Here is a 15065-nt window from a genome sequence, read left to right on the forward strand (position 1 = left end):
GTGTTCATTTGCATTTCCAGATAGTCTTTACAAAGCCTTGTGCAAACTGTTGCAGAACAGCAAATACAGTGGTTTTGTATATTAGTCCTGTTCTTTGTACCATCAAAACACAGCAAACGTGTTTGACAAAAACACAGCTCATTTTACACGGAGTAACATTTAGGCTAAATTAATAAATTAACCAGTTAAGTGATGCAAAAAACCTGAATGATAAGTTGAACTATTTCTTCCACTGCTGGTATCTGGAGATTTTAACAAGTCGACTTGACATAATTTTTAATGTCACCTTGAATTAAATTCAGGTCTTAAATAAATATAAATATTGGGGATCCTGCTGGTTCATATAAGCTGACAACAGAAGTGAGCTGATGGCAACTGGTGAGTCATCAGCTGGCCACCAAGCGCCTCGAGTCACAGAATGCGCGCGACTCAAACGTTTGAATGACAAAAAAAGTCTTATGAGAAAAAAACAACATGCATACAAGGCTGAACAGTCCTGCCGCAACAAAGTTCAACACCTTGGTTCCATCTGAACCAAGAAGCAGAAAAACTCGCACACAAAAACAAGCATTTCGACCTTGTTTTTGTGTGCGAGTTTGCCTGCACGTCTCACAGCGTTCGGGGAATTATGGTGAACGGGAGGACGGGGCTGGTGGCCTCCAGGTCCAAGGCAGAGACGAAACAATCGATGGCGTCAGTGGCTTTCCCCTGAGCCTGCAGCACCTCGCCCAGACTCCTCCACATGCCATGAGAAGTGCTGACGAAGCAAGAGGCAAATTATTTTTCACTTAATGGATGTAAATGAGAAAAAAGGGAAATTTGCAGAAGCAAGCAGATTGTAGTTTTCCTAAAATAATGGCCTGGGCCATTTATTTGCCAAAAGATGTTTTAGGGAATCAATCAACCAATAAATAAATAAATACATTTTGGCCAAAAAAAAAAAAACAAAAAAAAAAAAAAAAAAAAAACTTTGGCCATTACTTTAAGAAGGTGGTGATATGAAAATTGTGTATTTAAGAAATATATATATATATATATATATATATTATATATATATATATATATATATATATATATATATATATATATATATATATAAAAGAAATACATTTAAAAGAAAAGATACAAGGAAAAGTACATGTAAAGAGTTGTGATAAAAACATACCTGTCGAGACGCACACCATCTCTTAGGATCTTCTCAGCCAGACTGTAGCTCTCCAGCTGGAGCAGAACGACACCCTGACGAGACCCATAAACATCACCACTTCATCGTTGTTTATAATTACCGATAAAAGTGTTTTGTAGTTTCAGCCATGAAAGCATTTTTACATATAATCAGGGGACACAATGAAAATGTTTACCAGGATCCAAAATCATCTAAATTAAATGTCAAGTGTACAAAACAAAAAACGAAAACATTCTTCCAGCTTCCCTGAGACACAGCAGGGATTTGATTATTAGCAGCTATTCGATTAATTAATTACTTGTCACACATCTATAAATGTAGGAGCTTTCTCTGTTCGCTGCTTTGGAGTGTACCGATGTGTGTGTGTGTGTGTGTGCCAAGGCAATGAAAAGGTGAAATACATGAGCAATAACGTTAAATAAGCAACTGTAGTCATGCTCATGAATCTGGCAATGGCTGTGAAGATATTTCAAAACTACATGGAGTTCATTATTTTACAGCGGAACAAATAAAGTGGAAAATATTGAGGGTATCAAGCTATTGCACCAGCAGAAGTAAATTTAGATTTAGCAGAAGTAAAATACAAAAGCCGTTTCAGACTTTGCATGTCTTATTTAAAATGTTAATTTTTATAACAGCACTCTTAGTAATAGAACGGAAAAAGTAGAAATTATTTTGACAGGATGCCAAGAAAATGCTTTTTTCTCTCGAAAAAAAATATTTCACTAGCATTTTTGTAATGTTGACTTCTGGACTCCAATTGGACAACATAGGTGAGGAATTTGTTGAACTCCTGAGATCAGACTTCATTAATGTAAGGAACCCAGCAAAGACCAGACCATTTTTTATTATGTTGTAATATATAAAGCCTTAAAGCGAAAGAGGTGGGTCACACTATTAACCACAGTGCCGGCCCCACAGTGTTAAAAAAATACCCACACGCATAAAAAAATATATATATATATATATTTTTCTTATCAATTTGAAATTGTACTTTTTACCTGCAGTACTTTTACAACTACATTTATACTTTTGAGTTATGCATGTTAACATAACCAAATTATACTGCATGTATTTTTGAGAAAATGGTTGTAGAGTTTATTCCTGATTCGTGTTCAAAAACATGGTAGTAATTATTTCTCGTCCTCATAGAAAATCCCCCCCCAAACAACAACAAACTTCTCTTGCTAAGCTTTTACTTTTGTTTCTACCTCAAAGAATCACTACCAGTTCAAGGAAATGTTGTAATAAGAAGAATTTTCTACATATCTGAATCATTTAGACACATGTAGAAAGTTTGAGCTGCGAAGAGGCGAGGAACGGGAAGTCTGATCAAGTCGAGGGCCATTTCTCCAGGAATTTGTCCTGTTTAGTTTGGACTTGTTTAGCAATCATGCAAACACAAAACCTCTGTTTTAAACATTTAAGCTGAGCGTTGCATGCATCAAGAAGAAATAAATAGCCACTAATTTATCTAATTTAAGACACTAATTCAGCGCTGATGTAGGCTGATTTGCTCAGGGAGGAAACGGTGCTTCAGGACTTTTGCACAGTGTTGCAGAATCACAGCAGGGGTGTTGATATCTTACCAGTCTCTGCATGGACTTGGCATGAGTGGGGCAGACACACAGAGCTTCTTCATAGCATGTTTTTGCTTCTGCTATGTTCCCCCTCAGCTCGGCGATCTGCCCCCTCATGTAAAAAGTATTGTGGGAGGTGGGGAACAGATGTGCGGCCTCCTGGGTGCACGCCGTGGCTTCCTCGGGTCTCTTCATGCCGATGTAGACCTCAGCTGTGGGAGGAAACAGACACCCAGAGAGGGGACAGGTTGCAGACTGCCCCAGAAACTGAAATAAAGCCATGTCAAACATGGAGTTTCATCGCACAGAAAGAACAACAGAATCTATGGAACTTTGCTCTCAAAGCGACGCAAACAGAGGGGCACGCGATCTGAAGCTTTCATGACTTCGATGATGAAAACTGAGCGATATCGGCAGAGCAGGAGGGAGGAAATGAACAGTGCCTCTATCTGCTCTCTAATTGGCTGATTGCACTAGTTGCGGCGCCAATCAAGCTGGAAATGACAAACGGATAAACCGCCTCTGTCAGTGTGCGTGTTTTGACGGGAGCCGTCTGCTGCTGTTTACAATCTGCTCTGCAAATGTCTGCAGAGAGAAGAATCAGGGCTCTGGCACACAGAGAGAGAGATCTGATATCCAATCACTGCGCTCCACGTCTGCTGGAGTGAGTAGGAAGTAGTAAGCTCAATATGCAGACGAATCGCTGTTCAGCTGCTTGTAACCAGGATGTTAGCATCTAGGTCATGATCTGTGCTTTTAAAAAAAAAAAGTATCTCTATTGATTCCCAAGTAAGCAGAATTTACAAATCATAATGCCAATTGCTTGCTTAAGAAGAAAGGATGAATAAACTTTTTAACTATAAAACAATGTTACAACTCTATTTTCAAAATTAGATAGTAAGAAATACAATTAAAAATACACAAACTGAGAACATAAAATAAAATAACGATAAAGTGCAAATGTTTTAAGAGTGGATAATCAGGGTTGTTTTATCAAGCTCTGTCTTTGAAAACAAAACTGGATCTGAGTTTCAAATTGCTTAACTAATAACTTTGCCATCATAAACTAAAATGTTACATCCATCCAGTCATCTGATATTTATCACTGTCCTGTGATGAATATTAAATATTTGTTTCTTTCGGGAGCTTACTGAGGCATTTTACCATAAAGGAACGTTCCAGGTCCCAATCTGTATTCAATGACAACTACAGCTTGAGAAAACCTTTTCAAGGAAATGTCGCTTCAATAAGAGTTTGCGTAAAATCAGCGTGTGGAAGCAGACCTGCATGAAGCCAGATCTGAGCCAGGGTCAGCCAGGCGTCCAGGGGTCCGTGTTTGGGGACGCCGCTCCCATGGGGAGAGGCTTCCTCCGACAGAGCCTGCTCCAACCGGCTGGCTGCTGTGGTCGTAGAAAGCCGGGTGGAAAATCCATCGCTTTGTTAAAACCCACGAAAAGCTGCCAAAAGCCACTAACTGACAGCTGAGAAGCAGCTAAGCAGAAAATGACTTTTAGTTACCAAGAGCACAAACTACAACACACTGCTGCTTAGCAGCTAAAAACATCCAGGCTCTTTACAATCTACGCTGATGTCTATTTTTTTAATTTTCTGATTTCAGTCAGAACACCCACTCATACGAGTGCTTGTCAGCAGGTGTGTGTGTGTCTGTGCCTACCATCATCAGGGTCACTGACGTCAGCCAGGGTCAGGGTGTTGAACTGTCGTATGGCCTTGTCCAACAGGCTGCTGTGAAGCCCTGAAATACTGTCAACCACAAAACCCATCAGTCGAGACAAGCAGGCATTCGGTTGCTTTAGTAATCATACTTTTGTGGCACCGGTGTGTGTACCGTGGCAGGGTGAGGTTGTAGGTGCTCTTCCAAATCTGCAGCATGCGTTTGCAGGTCAGAATAGCTTCTTCCGGTCCTCTGCACATGGCATCCAGCTTCACCTTCGCATACAGCAGACTACACAGCACAAACACCATCGGCTCAGGGTCTGCCACTCCGTTAGACAGACGGTGAACGCTGTTTGGGAATGTTTCGCTCACTTGAAGTTCTCAGGATGCTCGATCAGGGCCATCTCCAAGGTTTTGAGAGCATTGTCATACTGTTTCATGGAAGAAAGAAGGAGAACCAGCAGGAGGAGGGTGTGGACGTTATCGCCTCCTTCCTGCAGCGACTGTCGAACATACACCAATCCCTCAGGGACCTACACACACACACACACACACACACACACACACACACACACACACACACACACACCACACACACACACACACACACACACACACACACACACACACACACACACACACACACACACACACACACACACTATAAGTCTTCACTGGAGTTAACATAAAACACAACCCTGTGGAACTGAAGGGGAGAGAAATCTTTTTCTTATGTTCTGAATGCTTCAGTTTTTGATTTTTAGTTTGTCGGCGATACCATTCTGGTAAGGGCAAGCTGCAGTGCCATATAAAAAGATATCTGAGGGTCATTGGGATACATGCGCTGAGCTCTGCAGATGAAAAACAACAAAAATTTTGTTCTCAGACATGTTCAATCAAAAATGACATCAGTAACTTCAATATTTCAGAGAGAAATTTGCCTATTTTAATAGAACAAGACAGACTCAATTCTAAAGTATTCAGTGAAAGCATTTTTAAGAAACACATTGAAACCTCTGTAAGGTCAGCATAGCTTTCCTCTGGAACTCCTCCTGTATGTTTTGCGCCAGTGCTGAAAAAGACGCAAACGCACAAAATAAAAGCTTCAGATATGACAACCACAATTACACAAGCATAAGAGAACAACACGTACACCTATACAAACACCTTTTGGGGATTTTTTCTGCCTGACTTATCGATCTGTTACAATCTCTTAAGTGTTCAGACATTAATTTCTGCACAGCTCTCTGAAGATCCCAAAGTCCTTATAACCCCTAACAGATATACAAGTACAAAAACAGTTGCTTCTTAAAGGTCATTGTTTATGTAGAGCGGATCACACCGATGACCATCAACTATTGAAGTCCATTTGATTCCTTCAGTCTTGATTCCTAAAGGGAGCTACATAGGTGTCCTGAGTTTTTTTTTAATTTTTATTTTAAATAGATTTAAGTTTCAGGTTTCATCTTTGTTTAATAAATAACAAGTGGCAAATGTTACCGCTTCATGTCACATTTTTATCTTGCAAGTTTGGCTTTCAAGAGATGTGGCAAAGCAGGAAGTGAAAATTGGAAAATGAGTGAATTTGCGTTAATATTTGCGACTGCAACATCTCGGCTTCCTGAAGGGAATGAATAATGGGAGTGGAATATGTCGCGTGCCGTAAATTAGTAAGCAGACTTGCCATCAGTGGCTTTGAGGCTGTAAACCAGGCCGAGGGCCAAGAAACCTTTGGCTTTGAACTCCCCTTTAATCTTTATCATGTCAGTCACCATCTTTGCATACTCCTCCCCTTCGTCCAACTGAAATATCAGCAAATCAAGATGTAAGAAAAACTTCAGGAGAGAAACACGGTAAAAGTAAAGCTGTACTTTCACTTCTGGAAAGAGGTATGTGCTTCTTACCCAGTGGAGAGGACCGATGCACAGTTTAACGACCAGCAGTGGGATGGTGGGGTCCTCAGGCTTCAGACGGACGCACTGCTTCAGAATCTTGACAGCACGAGCGGATTTGCCGGCAATCATTAGTGACAAGGCGAACTGGTACCACAAATGGAACTCCTCAAAAGCAAACTTCAAGGTTCTCTCCAAGCACTGGGGATGGCAACATTTCTCAGAATTTGTTGGTCTAATTGGAAACAATTTCAGGAGTGTAGGTCAGTGTGGTTGCATGTTTCATTTTACCCTCGACAGCATCTTATACTGCCCCCTCCTGCCCAGCGCTATGGTCAGTAGATCGTACACCCTGGAGGCAGACTCTAGGCTGGTGATCCGATCGTTGTCCTCAGGACTCCTGCTCAGGACAGCGTCCTGGTTGGCCTGACACAAAAACAGACAAAGCTAAGTAAGTAAAATCTGCACAGCATGACAATGTTTTAAAAGTGGGACTCTATGAAGCATCTCACCATAGACTCACTGATCAGCAGCAGCAGCAGAGCTTCCTCTGTGTTATTGTGAGGACAAAACAAACTGAAATGCAGCAAGAGGGAGATGAAGATGGGCGGAGATGAGAAGAACAGAGAGACTGTTTTGAATTCCCTACCAACAAATACTATACAAATGTCATACTTCTCTCCGCAGTACACTCGTGAGGCTCGGCGCGCCCCTCGATGCGTGGGATCATCCACGGGTGAACCTTTCGGAGGATGACCCAGGGTTGACACTTTCGGAGGATCTTCCCGGGGTGACACTTTCGGAGGGTCTTCCAGAGGAGACCAGTAGCTCTGTTCACACATTCCTCGGAGCAGGATCTCTGCGAGCTGTCGGGCTATTGTCTGCACAAACAATGAAATTACAGACTAAGTAGGGCAGCAAAACAGCAGGAGTGCGCTGATTCATGTGACGTTCGACTTAAACGGCAAATAGAATGAATCGGCAAAATCCGGCACGAAAGTTTTAACATGTAGATAATAACCATGTCGCAATAAGCAATTAATGATGATAAATTAAAATGAGCTTTTAAATTTCACTTTCTGAGAGTTGATGTTTGTTTGAAACTGAGGCCATTTTATTTACTGTTGTGTGTGTGTTTTATTTTTCTGTTTAATTCATTCTTTTTGATTGTGATTTATTTTAGCTACTTAAAATGTCTTCCAGTTCAAGTATGGAGTGTTTGAGAACTTGTATTATGCCACTGTCAGTATATTAATCGAAAAAGGTCTCAAACCAACATTACTATTGTTATCGAGAGAGGCCTACATTTAAGTAGTAATTATTCTTCTCAAACTTGAAAGGCAGTCAAACACAAACTCATCCAACTACATGCAAATTATTCAGGACTTTTGGAATTAGCAGGTGAGAAAAATAAAATCTTACAGACAGACAGGCAGACATTCTCCCCAATGAATTCTCACCATGCGAAGGTTCTGGGTGGTTCTGGTTTCAACAGCCCGAAGAATCTCCCGAAATCTGCCCACAACCCGGGGCAGGTCTCTACACACACACGCGCACACGCACACACACACACACACACACACACACACACACACACACACACACACACACACACACACACACACAAAAAGCCACAAAAGAAATTCTGTGACTTTTCCGGCTGCACATGCCTCCATGTTGTAAGCAAGACTTGCAAATTTTAAAAGAAGAAAATATTTACTTTTTACAGCTAAAATCATATTATCAACTGACTTGCGAATTTAATAGTGATCTTTAAGATTCATTTCACTGACTGATGGACAGACAGACCAATATTATAGGGGTGGATTGATAAATAAATGGACAGTTGGACCAAAGGAGATGGAACAAAAACAAACCTATAAATAAAAACCTCATGCCACTCTCTGTTTTCTTTGAGCAGGAAGCTTCACCAGCCATTGACAGACTAAATGTAATCCAACCTTTCTGATCCTAAAACCACATAAGGTATGAGAAAACGTCAAAGCTGTAAAGCCCTATTCACACTCTACTGCATAAATCAACTTGTTAACTTGGTCAGATTACAACTGCAAAAAAAAAAAAAAAAAAAAAAAAAAAAAAACTTGAGTGTGATTTCTGCCAAGTGACTGGTCTTCAACAACAATGTAAAAGCTTTTCTGAATGTCAGCAGCATGTTTTTATTCAATTTTTTTTTTCCAGGACCCAAAGTAAACTTACATTAATATCTATTCTTCCTTTTTCTCCATCCATGTATTTTACCCGTTATTGAAGTAAATGACGTGGGCTCTCTGCAGGCCTGTCTCCAGAAAGTAGTTCAGTTCCAAATCGTGAGTCATTGGTCCTGGCTTTGGGCTGTGGCTGTGAGTACTTCCTGATAATGCCTACAAAAACAGAAACACAACAGAACAGCAAAAGTCAGAAAATATTACTACAAAATTACAGAAAATGATGCTTGATTTTCGTCCAAATTAATAGAAACTAACAGAGAGGACCTTTAAATAGGTTCATATATCTGTTGGTTTCCTACTGTTCAGGCGTTCTGTATATAAAGACGGTTCTGTTTGTCAGCTGGCCATCATGAGCAGAAGCACATTTTTCAAACTTGCTCACTGCCAGTGTAACAATCATCACACTCCCACAAGGATGGCACGACATTTCCTGGCTCTAGAAGTAGCTGGTGAGTGTTCATGTTCTCGTTTCTCCCCCTCAAACACAAACCTTCTCCGCTTCCTGCAGGTACAGCAGAGCAATGTCTCCGGACTTTTCATAGCAGGTGATGATTTCCTGCTCCCGTGCCGCTGGGCTCAGATGGGTCGACGGAGAGCTGGCGTCCAACAAAAAGGGAGGCGGCTCCGGGATCTTCTCCAGACACAAGCCTGGGAGAGATCAGCGAAACGGAAATGGGAACAAAATGCGACAGACGTTTCAGGAAGCTGAACTGCGTCATGTCTCAAAATATAGTTTTAACGTCCTAACATATCAGTTTAATTCAGTTGATTTAGAAAAATATTGTGTTGCCCACTGTGTAGAGATAAAAAGCACTGCTACAGAGATTAGTGGAGATTGGATTTGAGGTGTGGAAGTGGATGTTAAGAAGGTTACGAGGTACAAATGATTCCCGTGTGTGTCTGTGTTTACCTTTGGTGGTGTAGGCCTCTGCTATCATAGACAGTCTGTACACAGGAGCTCCAACCAGCTCCAGCTCGTCCAGGTTCACCCGGTCGTAGTGACCTGGAAAAGCAGAACTTCTCTGTTCAGTTCCTGGACTGTGGTCGTCTATTAGAACAAGAATCAGCTCTTCAAAGAGGCCAAACATCTGTATTAAAGTCTTCTTGTTCAACACACTGGGTTCGTACACAATCTGGAAAAAGGTATTTTAGGTATTTTCAGGTTTGGAGAAGTAGGAGTGAGTGTGAGACTGTAGAATAATATTCATATTTTCTCACTTTATTCCCCATTCTCTTGTCTGAAACTTGTATTTATTTCTCCTTTTGTTTCTCCATTCTTTTTTCAATCCATGTTCTCCTCAGTTTATCCATTCTACACCCTCCGACACTGATCTATTTTTCCATTATCGTCATTTATTTATCCCTCCATTCATCCGCTTTTCTATTATTCATCCACGCATCTTTGTTTCCATCCATAGATCCATCAGTTTTTTCCATTATCCATCATCCCACTAATACTTCAGTACATATATTAATCCAATTATTTTTATATTATCCACTCTTCCACGCTTTCATGTTTCAAGGAAAGTCTGTATTTATCGCAGCGGATGCCATCATTAAAATTCTTAGCAATAATATCTCCACATTCTTTTATACTATCCTGAACTCCAATTACAGATTAAAAACTGCACTTCTACAAAAAAATAAAAATAAATAAATAATAATAATAATGTATCTGGCCTATATTCATAGAGCATTTTGATATAGAACGTGGAAAATGTATAGCATCCCTGAACAGTTTTTCAGCTGCTTTATATTTTAAAAATATGATGAGATGCTAAGAAACAGCATCCAGAAAAGACCTGAAACAGGACCTGACAGATTCACCAGCTAAATCCTTGGAAACAAATTAATCAAGTGACACATTTTTTACTTCAGCAGTACGGAACCCCCTAAGGGACATGTGATTTTTTTTTTTTTTCTTTACTTCGCAAAACTTGCAATAATGTGCTGATCAGTTCATCCGGTATAATTGAATACTGTGAGCCTTTCTTACCGGGGTCATCGTACTCTCTCTTGTTCCATAAGGCTTTCGTGAGGTTTTCCCATGTATGTTAACATCTCGTTGTGAAATAAAAATACATAAAAAATATAAAAATGTTTTATATCTCTTTCTTTATGATAGAGATGCACCACAAACCTATGATATAAACCGAAACTTTCCGTAAGTAGGAAAGAAGAAAAACTACATCCAAAGTACTTGGACTATTTCTGAGTTATTATCGTGGGATGATAAGTCATCTGACAGTTTTGACTGGGTCTCTTTAGTGTTGGTCTGAATGGTTTAAGGGGCCGTTTTCATCTCAATCTCATACAGACAGACATAAACATGCAGTGAACAAATGGATTTTCAAACAGTTTTTTGCTCCAAAGAGTCAAGAATAAACACTGAAAATTGACATTTGTGACTGTATGCAAAATACACCAGCAAATATTGCAGAAAGCACATTGAGCGAGGGAACGCCCAATGTGACATGGAGAAAAAAATGTTCTCCACATCCCCAATATGTCTCTGTATATGTACAAGGAAGAAAGCATCAAACAAAAAAAGACGATGATTACCTAAAGCTTCACTGTGTTCTCCTTCAATATAACAGAGTTTGGCCATCAGCAGGTCGGCTTCCTGGAGGTGATCGGCCTGAAGAAAAGTTAGATGGAAAGAGTTAACTTTGTACAAGAAGTCATCCAGTCAGCGATGCATCAGGTGCTCTTTTCAGAGTTTACCTTGAGGTTTCCTCGGTCCAGAGCAACCGCAAGGTGCTTCCTGACCTCCATCAGTTCTGGCTGGGTGTTTTGGAGACTCGAATCCGGTTTGATGGGCTGGTTTTTCAAGTACAACTGGAGCTTGGATTCTCCCAACAGCAACTCGCCTAAATCATCTACACACAGACAGGCAGAGCACTTTAAGATCGACAGCAGCTAGCAACCAATTTTAAAAAACATGACATGTTTTTACTTCACAGTGGAAAAAACAGGAGTGTAAGCACCAAATACAATACCAGAAAAAAGCATAAATGGGACAACTTTATCCAAAATGATACATTTTTAAATAAATATGTCCTGTCACTGGTCTCCATTTAACAGGATTAAAAATATTCAGAGTTTTAACAAGTAATGCAGAAACGACACAAATACCAGGAAGTATTAGGTACCAATGAAAAGCTGAAGCATTCCCTAATTCAAGTACAGATCCTAGTCACAAACCTTTGCTCAAAGCTCCAGTGGATCAAGTTTATTTCCATAACAGGAGCATTAGTCAAAATAAATAAATCAGCAAGTCTAGTCTCTGCCGTAACACAGACTAGACTTCCGTCAGGAGCTTGGTTTCAGTCTGCAACATAATGGCACATTTTATAGAAGATAAAATATGCCATTATGTGATATGTGTAAATATCCAAAGTAGTACTTTGCAGGTCTTTGTTTTACACACGAGATATCCTGGAACATTATGACTCTATTGGCCTCCGTACTCAAGCAGATCCTGTTTTGATTTGTGGAAGTTCGGGTGCTGAAAAACATAAACTATCTGACAGAGGGATGGAGATGTGGCAGCAAAGACTGACTGACTGACCGACTGGTGTTCTGTTAATGGACTTCTCCTTCATCTCTTTGCCAGCTTATGCTTTTGTTAGAGCAGATTGGAAAAGTTCCCAGCTGTTGCCAAATTTTCCCTCCCCTCCTCATGAGGACGAATGCTCGAAATTCAAATTCAAAATCCAAAATACTGAATTGATCCAAAAGGGGAATGAATGCAGATGGTGATGGCTGAACGCAGGACAGATGTTCTCCTTCCATAAAACAACTGGCAATAATTTTTGAAAAAAAAAAAAAAAACAAGACCTTGATGCACAAATTTGATGCTCGGTACCGGGAGGGGAGCCATTACTTTTAGTGGGATTCGGAGTAACCATGGCGACGTAAAAAGCGCGAAAAAAACGAGCAAGATTTAACTGTCATCAACTGATGGGAAAACAAAATTGTTTTGACCCCCAAAAACAGTTTTGAAATCGCCCCCACGTCCACAAATATCGCCCTATCCGTATCAAACTCGGTCATGACATTGATGCGCACGCCTGGAAAAAAAAAACATCCTGCGTTATGACGTGTTGCTGACAGGAAGTAGGAACGACCCAGGCCCCGGGGGAAGAGAGGCCTGGTGAATAAATGTTACCGTTAAGAGCTTCGTACCGTTCGCCGACAGCCGCCGAACCAACTCCGGCATCTTCTCCCACTCTCCCTCTGAGCGGTAGCGCTCCACCTCCTTCTCCAGCGGCGAGGAGGAGCCATTTGTCGCTATCTTTCGTGACTGAGGGGAAAGAATGGACCCGGTCAGAAACGCCACAACAGGCTCCCTCTCAGAAAATCTGGTCCTGAGTTACCATGACCAAACTGGGAAAAATATTTCAAACACACAGTAAATGCCGACGTTTATAACCTTTTTACTAAACACTGACGTCTGCTAGTTATAACCGTAACAGCAGTTATAAAGGAGATTAAGTTTGTCGCATAAAAATACAAATTTATGAGAAAAAAAAATACTATACCAAACATTAGCCAAATACCGACATATCCATGGTGCCTTTAACAGTGACCAACCAAGCAATTTAAACAACGCAGGTCAAAACCTCGTCCAAATCACACACATAAGTTACACAAAACACTACAAAACTACTCTTAATGTGTTTACAGAACATTTAAAGATGCTGTTTTTGTGGCCTCATAAGAATTTTCTTTTATCCCACCAGCTTCTCTTGAGACATCTCACGAAGGAACACACCAGCGCCCGTCCGTATGACCTCACCAGAGGGGCCGCGTTTCATTGGCTGATGTCAGTGATCAATCAATCACGTTTCATTGGCTGATGCCCATTTTACGTAGTAGCGCGGCTACCACGTGCGTGGCCGTCTCACAAACACAAGCTAATGTGCACGCATTAGAGTTTTTTTTTTATTATAATTATTCAAAACATAAAATATAACAACAGTTTGAATTCCGGAGTTAAACTTTTTTTAATTAATTAATTTTTTTATTACTATCATATACAACAAACCTGAAAATCTGAAGAAGCTGATCCAGGCTGCATCCATGTACACATAGAGGACAAAAGAAACAAAGAAGAAAACACACACACACAAAAAAGCAAACAAACAAAAAAAACCAACAAAACAAAAAAGACAAGCCAGCAGTTTTCCAGCAGTTTCAAATTGTTTATCGTATTATACAGTTCTGCATCTTGTTGTTTGTCCATGAATTTTAGACACAAAAAGAGGTAGCAAAGTTCCTTTTGAAAAGTGGGGAAAGATGGTTTGGCTTTAAGAAAACAACATTTGTGAATGAAAAACTTGGCCCTGATAATTATTACATTTAGTGGCCTTTCAGATTGTTTGTTTTTTTATTTTCTCGAGTCCCAAAAATAATATCTTTCTTAGAAAACTCCCACAAAGCTTCGCAATGCACACATTCATAGAAAAGATGTTCAGTTGACTCAATATCACCGCCTCAAAATAAACAAACATTATTATCAATAGCAAATCAAAGTCTAAGTTCTTGGTTTTATATACAGATGCTGTCATTTTCTCAGTTGTAAACATACAACAAAGAATAACAGACTACAATTCCTCCCAAATAAAGGAAAAGAGCAATTTGTAGCCACCAAAGGTGTCACAAACAGCGATTAGATTACAGAGTTCCTTTGTAGGTTTTTTTTCCCCTTAATTAATGAGATCATCATTTGGAATATTTAAGTGAAACAAAAACAGACTAAATCTTTAAGGATGCACTTTGCCAAGAGTCTTTCTGTTCTGGGATGTAACCTGCCTTGCTGTTTCTGCTCTCCGGGTTCTTGGCGGTGCTGAAAACTCATGAAGTGTTGAGTTTGTTTAGCTGCCAACATGGAGGGTCGACTGCTGGCACCACCTAAAGGTCCTGAGCAGACCTGGGACAGAAATAGAACAGCAAGGAGGTTTACCGCAGAGCACAAATCAAAGTTTAAAAATTTTTTTTTCAAGGGATCCGGATGATATTGAGAACTTTATTATCTCTTCAACAGAAAAAGCTCAGAATGTTAGGGTGAAATTTTGACGTGTGCTGAATTCTGCAGCTAAAGCCTTTCCTAATACATTGTGCAAATTAAGTATAACACTGATGCAAATCAGTCCCACAGCATGACGCCACCAATGTTCCTCAACCCAAGTTATGCTTATTTATTTCATTTACAGCTTAAAATGGACATATCACTTGTTAAGTTAAATAACAGTTTTGAGTTAGTCGAGACACAGCTCAAATAGTCGAGACACAGCTCAAATAATAGGTACCACCCAGTACCACCTGCTGACTGTTCGCTCTGCTTCTCCTTAATGTTTCTACCACATGAGTTAAAGATCTCAGAGGTGCCAACATAAAAAAAACTATATATAGTAAACTTTTTTGATCTCTTTTGATCTATAAAGCAGGCTACAGCCAAGTTGTTATAGAGGTTAAACTGTCAGATATTCGCACTTAA

General features: G+C 40.1%; 1 protein-coding gene across 3 annotated transcripts; it reads right to left on the reverse strand.

The window, feature by feature from the left end:
• Window positions 1-259: 259 nt before the first annotated feature.
• LOC129365169 (tetratricopeptide repeat protein 7B-like) lies at window positions 260-13381 on the reverse strand. 3 transcript variants are annotated; one of them, XM_055038158.1, is made up of 22 exons: window positions 13306-13381; window positions 12752-12869; window positions 11288-11442; window positions 11126-11201; window positions 9474-9566; window positions 9054-9211; window positions 8595-8716; window positions 7796-7874; window positions 7011-7216; window positions 6848-6911; window positions 6627-6761; window positions 6348-6536; window positions 6128-6245; window positions 5458-5515; window positions 5222-5294; window positions 4816-4976; window positions 4616-4732; window positions 4442-4530; window positions 4050-4166; window positions 2776-2978; window positions 1166-1239; window positions 260-757 (listed from the first exon to the last, which is right to left on the reverse strand). In XM_055038158.1, the coding sequence occupies exons 1-22, from the start codon at window positions 13321-13323 to the stop codon at window positions 610-612; spliced, it is 2571 nt and encodes an 856-aa protein (XP_054894133.1). In that variant the 5' UTR covers window positions 13324-13381; the 3' UTR covers window positions 260-609. The 3 variants fall into 3 exon arrangements, with proteins under 3 accessions (XP_054894133.1, XP_054894135.1, XP_054894134.1); XM_055038160.1 differs by lacking the exon at window positions 13306-13381 and having other exon boundaries at window positions 12735-12819; XM_055038159.1 differs by lacking the exons at window positions 12752-12869; window positions 13306-13381 and adding an exon at window positions 12135-12344.
• Between the last annotated feature and the right edge of the window lie 1684 nt (window positions 13382-15065).

This window comes from Poeciliopsis prolifica, unplaced genomic scaffold (assembly GCF_027474105.1).
Source record: "Poeciliopsis prolifica strain line A6 unplaced genomic scaffold, Auburn_PproV2 SCAFFOLD013, whole genome shotgun sequence".
In the NCBI taxonomy this organism is placed as follows: Eukaryota; Metazoa; Chordata; class Actinopteri; order Cyprinodontiformes; family Poeciliidae; genus Poeciliopsis; species Poeciliopsis prolifica.

Bases quoted from the DNA above. Each gene is read 5' to 3' on its own strand.
- LOC129365169 (XM_055038158.1), bottom strand. The intron at 11,443-12,751 runs GTACGAAGCTCT...GTCTGTGTGTAG, and splicing joins TCGGCGGCTGTCGGCGAACG to ATGATTTAGGCGAGTTGCTG. The intron at 5,516-6,127 runs GCAAGTCTGCTT...CGTCTTTTTCAG, and splicing joins CAGCCTCAAAGCCACTGATG to CACTGGCGCAAAACATACAG.